The sequence below is a fragment of the Talpa occidentalis genome, unplaced genomic scaffold (genome assembly GCF_014898055.3).
Source record: "Talpa occidentalis isolate TD23 unplaced genomic scaffold, MPIMG_talOcc4v2.1 talOcc4.11, whole genome shotgun sequence".
NCBI classification, from domain to species: domain Eukaryota; kingdom Metazoa; phylum Chordata; class Mammalia; order Eulipotyphla; family Talpidae; genus Talpa; species Talpa occidentalis.
Genome location: NW_023601104.1, coordinates 31,118,952 through 31,131,991, shown reverse-complemented (window position 1 = coordinate 31,131,991; position 13,040 = coordinate 31,118,952). Strand labels below are relative to the sequence as shown.

Genomic DNA, 13,040 nt, shown 5'->3' with positions numbered 1-13,040 from the left:
CCCATCTCATCTCTCAGGCCCTCATTCCTCATGCCTTATGCAGAGTTTCTTTTCCCCATCATGCATCTGCTGTCAGTTGCTGCTTTATCAGTGACACACTAATTAGGTCCAGCGAGGTTTGCTCGGCATTGGAGAGGCCATAGCTGGCGTTCGGTCCAAGCTGTTCTCTCCGCCTTGTGGGCCACGTGTCACTCTTTCTCCCTGGAAAATCATAAATGAGGCTGCCCACCTGGGAATCCCATTGCTTGGGCCCTTGGAGCTGGGAGGAGCGGAGGGGAGTGACTGAGAAGAGTAGACAGGAGGAGGGCAGCAGCCAGGGCTAGCACCCTGCTTGGTTAGGAGCAGACACTGCCTAGCAAGAGGCTTTGTAAACAGTAAAACATACTCCAACATGTGCTGCGGGCATTGACTTGACATTGGACAAGCAGCCTCCTTTGGTGGTCATGGAATTCCTGGAATAGCAGGGGGGAGCGAGGAGCAGGAACAGTGGGAAGAACCAGAGCATCTAGAAGTAGGGAAGGCACGAGGCTGTGACCCTCTTGTCCATACCCTCATCATCTGCCCACCCACCTCCTGCCACTAGACAGTCAGCTCCATGAAACTAGGGACAAGCTCTGTTCTGCTCACCATGGATCCCCAGGAGGCACAGTGTCTGACACTAGTGCTTTAAAGACATTTCCTGAATTAATTCAGCACATGCATTTGCCACTGGCAGTGGTTGAGGGGCTGTGCTAAGGCTGCGTCCACAGAGGTGAATAAAACAGACCCAGTCCCTACCCTCATGGGCCTTACAACCTAGTGGAGGAGACCGAACTTTTCTTTTTTCAATTCATGACAAGGTGGTAAGTGCCACAAAGGGGCAGGAAGCAAGGAAAGTTGCTCAGGAAGTGAGAGTACAGGGGGCAAGTTAAAGAATGTGAGGGCTGAGAAGGACCTGCGGTCACATTTAGTCTGGCAGATGGACACCGAGACCCAGGCCCTGTCAGGATTCCTGCCCCATGGCCGATGCTCAACAAATGTTTCCCGTCTGAATGGATGCGCCAATGAGGCCAAGTGGCCAGTGCTTTTGCCTCACTTAATCTCTCATACACTGACCCCAGGGCCAGGGCCATTTCTGGCCTAAACCTTGCCCACTCCTCCAGGGACATACAGGCCCCGGAGCACTTCCCTGGCTGGTGACTGCAGCGTCTCCGCTGAGCACCCACAGGCTGGCTGGAGCACACCTGCCTCTCAGCCTGGAGCTGGCGAACCCGGTTCCACTGTGTTTCCACTGCCTCCTTCCCACAGGGTGTATTTAAGCGGGCGCAGAGATGACTTGCACAGTTACCCCCCTTTTGTGTGAGGGAGGGGTCAAATACTTTCCATCCTCTTTTCTTCCTCTACTCCAAAAAGGCCTCATTAACCTCCTGCCCATTGCAAGAAAAACGGATGATGAACATGAGAAGCCCAGCTGTTGATTAATTCTCCCAAACTGGGCCAAACTACAAAGCAGCATATTGCAGGGGAGAAAATTCAATAAACAGCATTTGCAACAAATTTAATAGAACACATAACTCATTACCCACTGGGGTCTGGGCCTGTGTTGCTGCGGAGTCTTGAGCTGGAAGGAGGAGGCAGGTGGGAGGCAGGTGGGGGCGAGATTTGCATCTCTTTAGCAGGACCAGCTCTGGGGGGTTCCAGTCCACCAATGGCTCTTTCAAATCAAGTTCAAGATGTTAATAGCCAATGCTGCATCTATAATTAACAGGCCTTGTTCCTTGGATGGAAGGAAGAGTTCACATCTGTCCTCCATTCACAGAATGAAGACGCAGAGCGCGACTGGCAGGCTTCCCCCAGCGGAAGGAAGCCGGAGGCTTGGGGACCTGCCCCTGTGGGAGGGGGATATGGGCAGTGGAGGTGAGGTGGGGAAAGCCAAGGATGTAAGAACACCTGGGCGGCTCCAAGGTCAGGGCTGTGTCTTCTAATGAAGCCGTGGGGGGGGGGGGGGTGCGCATGCGGCTGTGCACAGGGGCAGTGTGGGCCGTTGCAGAGTTTCACCACATCTGACTGTTAGCATCCTCTGCTTGAAATAGGAGCCAGGGGACTTGCTTTCCAAACCCATCTCTGCCTCACACTGTGTGACCTTGGGCAAGTCCCTTTCCCTCTCTTGGCTTCAGTTTCCTCACCTGTGAAAAATGGGCAGCTGGACCAAGTGACTCTCCATGTCCCTTCTGGCTCTGGAACGATGGGCTGTCCCCCTGGCATTAGGAAGGGGTATGTGGCCACCAAGCTGGTGTGCTACCTAGAGCCCAGGAGGGCTACCCTAAGCCTGTACTCCAACCATTCCTCGCTTTTTTGGGTTAAGACCCCTAGTGCAGGCAAGCAGCTGCTCGGAGCTGAGGGCCCTCAGAGATGACCTGGCTGGCGGTTCCCGCTGGACACCTGCAAAGGTGCCAGCAGGTTGCTATTTAAACATTTCACAAAATCTACAGGCAATCTTCTATTACCTGTGACAAAGCTAACAAAACACCACAGTGGTTTTTTTGCTTTTAATTAGAATTAAATGAACTATATGTGATAGTTCAGGTTAGCATGTGCCAACCAGAGGCTCTGAATGGTTGTAGGTGACTCCACAGGAATTTCTAGGTCATGGTTGGTGGGCCTCATACTGCCATGGGAGTCACGGGGTATGGGCCACTGGCCAAGTCACTCCTGTTCAGTACGTGACTGGCCTGAGACACCAGCACAGAGTGACAACAATGTCTTTTAAATTGAGAGGGTTTTGTAAAGGGAGGGATACCGACCAGCATCCTTCATGCAAGAGCCGGAGAAATTAATTGATTGCGGCATATAATTGTAAGGAAATCAAGGCCTGTAAGCCACCCAGCGCCAACACAAATCTATCAGGAGAGAAGGCTGTAAGAGGTCCAGGAACTCTGGCTGGAGATTTAGGGGAAAAGCCTCAGCGAAGGGCCTTAGGGTGCTCCTAGCTGAGAGAATGGGTGGCTATATAAAAGCTTGAAGACAAATCTATGTGAGATGCTGTGCAAATACCCCAACTTAACCTCCCATCTGAGCTCACAATTCTGGGCTCTCTTCCTGTCCTGAAAAGATGTGGAAAGATCAACAGCTATGACTTTAAGGCCAGGTACTTGGTCGGGGGGACAGGGCTGGAGAAGACAATCTCTGCATCAGTTCTGCCTCCAGGTCCTCATGAAGATGATGGATTTGAGCATCTCTAAGATCATGTTCAACTCAGGGTGGATCACTGGAGAACAATAGGGTAATTTCCCAGCTCTACCTCTTGCCTTCAGTCAGCTGGGCAGGGCTGGCAAGGCGCCAGGCAGAACCATAGCCCGCCTGGGGCTTTCCCTTTTCGCAAGGGCCCCAGCGAGGCCCAGGGGCAGTTTGGGAGCATGGGTCCCATCTTAAGCCAAACAATATTCTGTGTCTGTATGTGATGGGAGCCAGAGCACCCCAATCCATTAGAGCCCCCCACCACTATTTCTAGAACACCTCTACTCTATGCTGAGTACTAAGCTATGGACACTGGGGCAATCCAGACAGAACATATCCCTGATCTCATGAAGCTTCCAGTCTGAATGGGGGAGGCAGACAGTAAGTACGTGGACAAATAACACATCAGGGTACAGGCATGCGTGTCTCTGGAGGGACACAGCCTGGGCATTGCCTAAGGGCAGAGACTAGGTCTCAGGTTCCTGAGTGTCCCGGCAGCCACTCCTAGGGCTGACTCAGAGTGGGCCCCACTCAGCAAACTTTTGTTGAATTACCTGGCATGAGAGTTAGCACATGGAAAGTGCCCCATCTTTCTGCTTCTGTCCGTGGTGGAAGCCAGCGTGTACACACAAGCATCTCATTTCAATTAAACCTCATTTATTGAGGGCCCATTATGTACCTGCAGGATCCCAAGCTCTGAGAATCTAGACCAGAATAGAATCAGGCCCCTGTCTCCCTGAGCTCACAGGACAAGGTGGAGGCAGGCACATGGGCCAACCGGGACCCGGTGTGTTTAGGGTGATGGGTTGTGTGTATAGCTGAGTCCTACCAGGAAGTATTGGGGGGCTGCGCAGGAGGGAAGGATGAGAAAGAGCTACAAATGGCTATTCAAATCCACACAGGTAGATAGACACCTCCAGAGACAGTCGCTCACAGAGATTCACCACTGGGCACTGACTGCATAAGCATGTGTGGACGTAAATACTGACCCTTGTAGACCCAGCCACCCACAGGCCTGTTAGTGGTCCCCCAAATTGGAGAGGCATGGGGTGAGAGAATGGCCTGCATGTTGGGGGACTGATACCCAGCAACCCCCTGGGAATCACCAGACTTGGCCAGGGGATGCCCTGAAGTGGGCAAAACTCGGTCTGGCCCAGAGAAGTAAGACTGATTTCTGGCTCACAGTGACGTCAGTGACCAGAGTCGGCCAGTCACCTGCAGGCTGGGCCTGATCCTCAGGGCAGAAGCCAGGGAATTTGATAAAATCTTTCACTGTTAGTACTTGTGCTTGTTGAGGCGTTTGAACCAGGTCAGGGTCTGGAGAGCTCGGTGGGGGAGCGGAGTGCTCGGAGTTGGCTGGGCCAGGCTCACATTCCTTCAGGGCAGAACTGTGCGCTTTAGACCTGTCTGCATCCCTATTTAGACTTTTTTGCTCTTAGGAGCTAACAAATAGAAAGTGTCGGGAACAGCTCCTGGCACACGGTAGTCTCTCAGTGAGTGGTCATTCCATCCCCAAGACCATGCCCTTGGTGTGTGGTGGAAGTTTGACCTTTGCAGTTGTGAGGCAGGGAACCAGGGAGCCAGCCTGGAGGAGGTGACAGGAAGGAGAACCTGGTGAAGCATGAGGTTGGGATTCTTGCCCCATCTCCTGCGCAGGGCTCTTTATTTGTTCATTGAATGAGAGATGACCCTTCCTCCAGAGTGACCTTCTGCGGAAACCTTGGAGTTTTGTGTATTCTTTTTATAAGAGATGCTATTTCTTTGTAGTAATAATAGCTTTTCTAGTGCTTTCTACCTGCCAGAGACTGTTCTACCAGCTTCACATATAACAACTAACTTTATGCTCTAATGCTCCAGTGGGGCCGTTTTATAGATGCAGGAACTGTCCCAAAGCAATTCAGTAAAGTGTGCAAGGTAACACAGTGACTACGTAGTGGACGCAGGATGGCACCGGGAGCCACTGTCTACTTACCACTAGGCTCTGTCGCCTCTCTGGAAGGGAGCTCTGTTTTTCTCCTTCACCCGTACCGTGGGGCCCTGGATAATGCACCGTCTCTCTCTGGGTCTCCCTTTCCGTCTCTGGGAAGCAGAAAAGCCTCGCGGCCTAGTGACTTCAGGGAAGTCATGAAGACCAAGCTGCTGGCCCACATCCCTGCAGGCCGTGCTGGGAGAAAATGGGGTCCTGGTGCAGCATTCCGGGGAGTAGATGTCCTAGGCCGGGCATTCTGTATCTTGCCCTTTGCAGCAGGGGGAGGGTGGGTCGGGGGCCTTCTCTAAGCCCCATCGGCAGACCTGCAAAAGGGCTCACAGACCTCCCAGAAGGACCTAGATTAAGGACACTCATGAGAACACCAGCAGAATAACCCATCTCTTTTAAAGTAAATTCCTGCAGAGAAAATCATAAACTGCAAGCAATTTGCACCCGGGCCAAGGCCCTCAGAGCTTAAATATATTCTTCTGGTCTATTTATAGTCTCAGAGAAATTAGTGCCTTCTGGGTAATGGGAGTGCTGACAGATTCCAGCTGGTCAGGGCCTGCCAGGCACTGGCGGGGGAAAAGCGTGGGAACCATGGAACCTTCTGGTATAGGACTCTGCATTCCCCAGTTCTCCTTCCTGGCCCAGCCTGTGCAAGCAGGACAGAGCAGTCACCAAGGGGCCACACTATTGGTCTCTCTGTGACCTAAATGGGAGGTAAGCCAGCTGCCAGGCCCCTAAGAGTTGAGAGGTGAGCTTTACTTCAAGCCTGTCATTTTCCAAGGAAGACTCAAAGAGGAGCAGCAACCTATCCAGTCTCACACAGCTAGCGCTGAGCTCTTCAACCACCGTGTCACCATCCCCACTGTAAGCCTAGCATAACCCCCGAGAAGCTGGCCGGAGACTCCCCAAGAGGAAAGAGTGGGAGCTGAACACCCAGTGAGTGACATGCTCCCGAGGAGACAGCCCCCAAATGAGTGGGGAAGGCATGTGCTGGGGACTTGGGAAGAAAGTCTGAACGCCCTTCCCTGGCATTCAGGTCTCCAAGCTCCCTTTTCAAACTTCTCCCTCCCCCCTCCAAGACAGACCCTTCCCTGCAGCTTAACCCCTGGACGCCCCCAGCTCCCACACTCCTGGCACTCTTGTCTACACCACTCTGCCCATCCCACTCTCTCATTAGCTGAATGCTCTCACCCCTCAAGGGCAACTAGTGGAAGCAAAATGACGTCAAAGTCCACTCTCTAGCCTCTGACATCCTCAGCCCTGGTCCCCGGCCCTGTGACTTGCTCCCGCCCTCTTTCCTGGAGCTGTCAGCAGGGAGGCCTAGTGTCCTGCATGCTGTGTGCTGCCCAGACTCCCCTCAGGACCCAGGCACTCCTTCCGGCCTTCTTCCCACTGTGGGACATGTAGTGGCTCCCAGCTGAGGCCTTCTCCAGAACCTGCCCTCAGTCAAACAGCATTGGTTGACCTGAGGCCATGTGACCTTCCCTGAGCCGATGATGGGGTATAAAGGTTCTCCCTCTCTTACCCCAGTGCTGGAGCTCATCCCAGCTCCAGAGCTTCTTGGTGGTTCCACTGAGGCTATTGCCACTGGACCTCAGTTGAGTTTCTCCCCGTGTCTAGTCCTGTTCCTCCCAAGAGTCCACCCACCACCGTCTCAGAGAATACTTTCAGGGAGGCTGGGTTTTGACTCCTGGTGACGGAACGGCTAAGTGGCCGGCCTGCATCCACATAGAGAGCAACCATTTTAGCTCTGTGACCTGGGCCGAGCTACCTAACTTCTGCATATGACAGCTTCATCTGTGAAGTTGAAGGAACGATGCTGGGATAATAGCTCCTGTCTCTGGAGAGTATTGTGAGGATTCGATGAGATGATTGATGCATGATGCTTGATACTGAGAAAGCACTCGACAACCATTAACTGTTATGATTATTTGCATTTAACTCTCAGAGGTCCGGGTGTATGAGGATAGGATATTATCTGTGTCATGGGGTTGTAGGTGACGATCTGGTAAGAATGAAGAACAAAGGGTTAAAACCTGTGATCCAGTAACTTCATACAGAATCAAGGGTGAAGTTCTCTGGGGACTGGAGAAGTTCATCCTGGAGCTGTGGTCTGGAGGCCAAAGCTTCCCCCAACTGGCGCGGATCCCTGCTTCAGGTACTATGGCAGCTGTAACAAATTACCACGAATTCAGCAGCTTGAGACAAGACAGTCTTATGGTGCTTTAGGTCATGCGTCTGGTACGGGTGTCAGGACCAAAGTCAAGGTGTCTGTAGACTGTGTTCCTTTCTAGGGGGTCTTGGCAAGAATCCTGCTTATTCAAGTTGTTGGTGGAATTCAGTTCTTAAGGTTGTAGGACTGAGGTCCCCATTTTCTAGCTGACTATAAAATGGGGGTCAAGCTAAGCTTATAGATGCTACTACATCTTTAACTTGTGGCTCCCTTTCTCCGTCTTCAAAGTCAGCACAGGAAGGTGGACGCTCACAGGTCTTTCTCTGATCTACCCGCTTGGTCATTCTATGTTTAAGGACTCACGTAATGAGACTGGGCCCACCTGAATCATCCAAGCTCCTCCCCATCTCGAGGTCCTTAGTCACATCTGCCAAGTCCCTTTTGCCATGTATGGTTGCATAGGGATTCGAACCTGCACCTTGTGGATCAAGGGGCATCATCCTGCCTACCGGTCACCAGCATGGAGCACACAGGATCCAAAATTTACCTCCTCTTCCAGGGAGAGGTCTGCGCATCTCCTTGTGCCACAGGCACCTACGGCCCCAACTGCTCGTCCGTCTGCAGCTGTAACAACGGTGGCACCTGCTCCCCAGTGGACGGCTCCTGCACCTGCAAGGAGGGTAACGTGCCACCTTCATCCCCCCACAACATGTGCATATGTTGCTCTTCCTGGCCCACCCACCCAGAGGCAGGGGCAAGGAACCTTGACGTTGGGTTCCAGCCCCAGAAACCCATGCCCAGGACTTGAACAGCAGGAGGGAACACGGGGAACCAGTGACGGTGGTTTAGAACAGCGCAAGGGACATACAAGGGCAGGAGACACCCTGGAGATGAGCAGCCGAAGCGACCCTGGGAGGAATGCTACCTCTCAGAGGAGGAGAGGGCCAAAGGGGTTCTGGAGTTCCCAGGCCCTGGGAGCGAGGGCACTAGTGGAAGCGGGGACGCAGACAGAAGGGCAAAAACAGAGAGAACCAGGGAGCAGGAGGCTGGGCTCCCGTCCCCACTCTCCCAGCAGCTGTGCTGATGCTGAGCAGCCCCTGGGGAACGTGAGTGATTCAGTGGTCTGGGGGTGCCTTGTAGAGCTGGGGGAGTGGGCAGAAAGGCATGCTGGGCCTAGGTGGAGATGTGACAGCCCCTCCCCACACCACAGGGTGGCAGGGCCTCGATTGTGCCCTGCCGTGTCCCAGCGGGACGTGGGGCCTGAACTGCAACGAGACCTGCGCTTGTGCCAATGGGGCGGCCTGCAGCCCCGCCGATGGCTCCTGCTCCTGCACCCCCGGCTGGCTGGGAGAAACCTGCGAACTGCCCTGCCTGGTGAGTGCCCTTGCCCTGTGGTTTCATCCACAGAGGTGCCCAGAGAAGACACAGTACTAGGTGGTGAGACATTGAATTCGGGTCTCAGCCCTTGCTGTAATTTTCCTATTTGGGGCTTGGGCCTCTCATCTATGAAGTGACAAATTCTTGGCAGATAGGATGATGGGGCATCGCTTTCCTCTTGCTGCTCTAAGTAAGTATTATTAACTGACTTTGGCACATCATCCTGGGCCCAAATGTGGCTTTACAATCTTTCACAACACAATCCCACAGAATAGCTCTCACTAATCAGTGTTGCCATTCCTTGAGAGATAAAGTCTAAATTTCTTAAATATGCTCAGGTTCCAGCAGCATATACCCTTATGCTGGGTGATGTAGGATTAAAGCAAGGACTCTAGAGCAATAACTACCCAGATCACTGGATCCTAGTCTAAGACAGAAATAAGTGAAACCAACTGATGTGATATCATTGAATGCATCCTACAGAACTGGGTTCAGATCCTGGCTTCGCCACATCCTGCCTATGTTACCTTGAGCCTGTGACTTCACCTCTCTAGCCCTATTTCTCTTCTTGCATTTGGGAGTATGTTGGCACCATCTCTTAGAGCCACCGGGAGCATTAAGAGAAATGAGTTCTACATGGCTCTTGATACCTAATGAGCATGCAGCAAATGCTGGTTGTCACCTCCTTCCCTAAAAACAAAGAATAAACCATAGCCACTCCTCATGTATGATCAAAATGTTACAATTTGCAAAGTGCCTTTTCATTTACAATTTCAGATAATAATCATTACAGACCTCTGGCCTCTGAGCTTGACCATTGGCAAGTGGGGCAGGACTGTCACTCTATCTTTCTAAGCCACATACTCCTGTTAATGTAGCCAAATGATTACTTGGAATGGCCTCATGGCCACGTCTCATTACAAAAAATGTCCCCACAGTGTCCCAGCCCCAGTCTCTCTGCATCCTTGTGAGATAGTGATTCCGTGTTGTCACCAAAATCCAACAGAAATCTCTGAATCTCGGGGGGGTTCTAGGTCTGATCATTTCTCTCTCCACAGGATGGAACATTTGGTCTGAACTGCAGTGAGCGCTGTGACTGCAGCCACGCCGATGGCTGTGATCCCGTCACAGGCCACTGCTGCTGCCTGGCGGGCTGGACAGGTAACCCCCTCAGCCTCCCCCACCCGGGTTCTGTGAGACTGTGTTCATGGTACCCTCTCAGTTCTCTCACCCTACGCCCTCCTCCCTACTCTAAATTCACACCTTGACCCATATTTCCTCTGGGCTTCAGTTCTCTGTTCCATTTCAACTCAAGTGAACACATATTTACTAAACAACTATTATGTGGAGACTGTTCAGGGACTCGAGACACACCCACATCTTCCTTTCACAGTCCGTCCCTCTCTTGTTACTGCACGCTAACTTTGGGCAACTGTTTTTCTACCTGCCCCCCCCCCCACCATCTTGACCATCAGCTCTATGCAGGCGGAGACCACATCTGCCTTGTTCAGCACTGTATCTGCTGCCCTGCCACACATTTGAAGTTTGAAGTTAACACCTGTATGTGCTAGCTGGTATTAGCACACACTGACAGGTGCTGACGGTGCTGACATGCAGTAAGTGTTTGGTAGATGTAAGCCATGAACACAGGAAGTACTTAATAATGATGTATGAATTCACCAGTGGCAAGGTGGTAGACAAGGAGAAGGAAATACCGTGATTGCTACAGGTCCTCAGGGCCTCAGAGAGATAACCCCCGGCACGTGCTGGGGAGACCACAGCCAGAGTTTCTGAGCAGCGAGGGTCAAGGGCAGTGCCTCCTCTGTGGCATCTCTGGCCTGGCTCCCTTGCCTTGCTGCCCCGGGTACAGAGTAAGGCCTGGTCACTGGCAACCTAGACACTTAGCTGGAGCCAAGTGGAGATCCGCTTTAATTTTTCATTGCCCTCATTTCAATGAGCTGGTAAGATGTTAATGACATCTGGTGTTTAAAAATTCTGTCTTTGATGGACAACCTTTCAGCAAGGCTTCTGCTGTTCTAAAGCTAATTTCCCCCAACGTGGTCCGGAAGTCTTTTCAAAGGAGGAATTGATGTTCTGAGGTTTGGCGGGCAAAGGGGAGCAAGGAGGTTTAGGGACAGGATGGCGCCCAGGCGTCTCATCAGGGAACCCTCCCATCCCCTGCCGACTCCCAGTCTTGGCTCAACACCGGTTTTGCTGGGACTTAAGTCGTGTGCGTGTCTTCTTCCTTCGCCCGCATGAGCCCTGGCATCTCGATGTCTGGCATCATGTCTGTTTCAACTTGCTCTGCACATAGTAGGTGTTCACTGAAACAAAAGGAATAATAAATGGAAACAGTCATATATGGCTTTCCCCTTGAGGTAAGGGAGACCTTAAAGATGATCTACTCCAGTCACTTCATTGCGACAGATGAGGAAATGTGGGGGTGGGTGCCCAAGTTCTTAGAGTACCGGTACCAATAGAATAAGGATTATAGGATTGAATCTTAAGGGGAAGCCATTTAACCATACAACTAGCATTTATGCACGCAGTCACCAGCCTTTATCTGGCAGCCACTCTGCCCCCAGCCCTGTGAGGGCAAAATTCAACAGCGATATGCTTGGGCACCTGTTCTGTGTCAGGCGCTGTGCTGGGCACTGGAGATGCAAAGATGACCACAGTGACCCCCTAGTCCACCAGGAGCGGCTAGATGAGGCAGGTCGGAAGTAGGAGTAAACCATGGCCCGTCTTTACTGCTGGCAGGAGAGACAGAATCCTATGTATGAAACACTCCAGCACCAGGTAGGGACAGAGCTGTACGCCACCTCAAAGAGACTGTGCTTGAGTCCCTGGGTAGACCTCCAGGAAAGCCAGGGAGAGTCCCAACTGGCCCGCGAAGGATGTGGGCTGCTGAGTCGCTGCTGGCCTGGCGGCATGAAGTTGGGGTATTGCAGTCACAAGATATGGATCTTAGCCTGGCATTAGCCACCAATAGAGATGTGTAGGGATCCTGAAAAATACAGCAAGGAGATTCCCTGGGAGTAAGAAGAGGAGGGGTCAGAAGGATTCTCAAAGGGGAATTATTAACCCCATTCGGCTTCTGGGAAAGGAGTGCCTGGAGCGCAGGACGGAGAGCGCCATGCCTCCTAGACCAGGTAGATGGGCTTCCGGTCAGGCCAAGATCAGCCCCTTTACCACAACAGCCCATCCCCTTATAGAATTGGGAGAAACCCTGGACCCTTCTCTCCACTTAAGTCTCACTCTCTTAAGTTGCAGGTAGCTCTTAGGTCATAAAAGAACCTCAGCAGGAGCCCCACTCGCACAGAAGCAGCCCAACATAACTGCCAATCCCAGAAGTCATTGGGTCCTTGTGGCCGCCTGCAGCCTGCACAGAATCACCTTAGACCCATGGTTCTCAATCTCCAAGAGAGACTGACACAAAGTCTCTCTGAGGGCCCCACACGAGAGTAGCTGTGTTCTTAATATCCACTGATTGGGGAGAGAGGGGAACAAAGCAACAAGCTGTCATGCATCCAGAGGTGCTTTTGCAGGATTTGTGTTTTATTAATTGCAGTAATTTCTGCGTGTAGTTGTAAAAAGCAGTGTCTGTGTGTGCAGCATGTGCCTTGATGACTCTACGAAGAGTGCTTGGACAGGTGGGGTCAGAGACCCTGTCAGCCAGTGGAGCCCACCTTAGCCCAGCGTGCCTCCCAAGATCACCTGCACCCCTGGGCCTGCAGTGTGAATGCTGTTTTTTTAAAAAAAAAGATTTATTTATGCATATAAGAACAGAGGTGCAGGGCTGGGGTGGGGGGCGGTGAGACGATTCACCAAAGACAGAGTGGGGAACAGAACAGGCAGACTGACTGAAATACACTGCTGAGGGGAGCAGCGGGCGAGACAGGAGAGGTCTCCTGCGCCATGTGGGTAGCTACCTGACTGGCCGGGGATCAAACTCGTGCTGCAGAGGCTGCGGATAGCTTCACAGCGCTGTGCTCAACCCCTTGTGCCACCAGGAAGGCCCTGAATGCTGGGTTTTCAACAACCACAGGATTCCTTAGCTGAGGAATCCTGCCGCAACTCACTTTTGGTGTGCCTAGACAAGGGGACACGGGTGCAGCCAAATCTTTGGGGAGCTTCGTGGCTTCCCCGTTGTCCCCTTCATTCCACCCAGTCTGTTTGGCCAGGGTTCATCTCTCGTGTTCCTGAAACTCCAGGGAGAGGTGCTTCCTCTACCTCAGCTCAGAAAGACCATATAGGGTTTGCTCCTCTTGCTTGTTGAAAAATTCTATTCATTCC

The 13,040-nt window shown here is 52.3% G+C and overlaps 1 protein-coding gene across 1 annotated transcript in view; it reads left to right on the top strand.

The window, feature by feature from the left end:
- The window catches only part of MEGF11 (multiple EGF like domains 11), a 330,203-nt gene that overhangs the window by 293,001 nt on the left and 24,162 nt on the right, over nt 1-13,040 (top strand). The window contains exons 11-13 of the mRNA XM_037502751.2: nt 7,927-8,047; nt 8,578-8,741; nt 9,803-9,905. Of these exons, the coding sequence (XP_037358648.2) occupies nt 7,927-8,047; nt 8,578-8,741; nt 9,803-9,905 (388 nt within the window). The remainder of the gene's footprint in view (nt 1-7,926; nt 8,048-8,577; nt 8,742-9,802; nt 9,906-13,040) is intronic.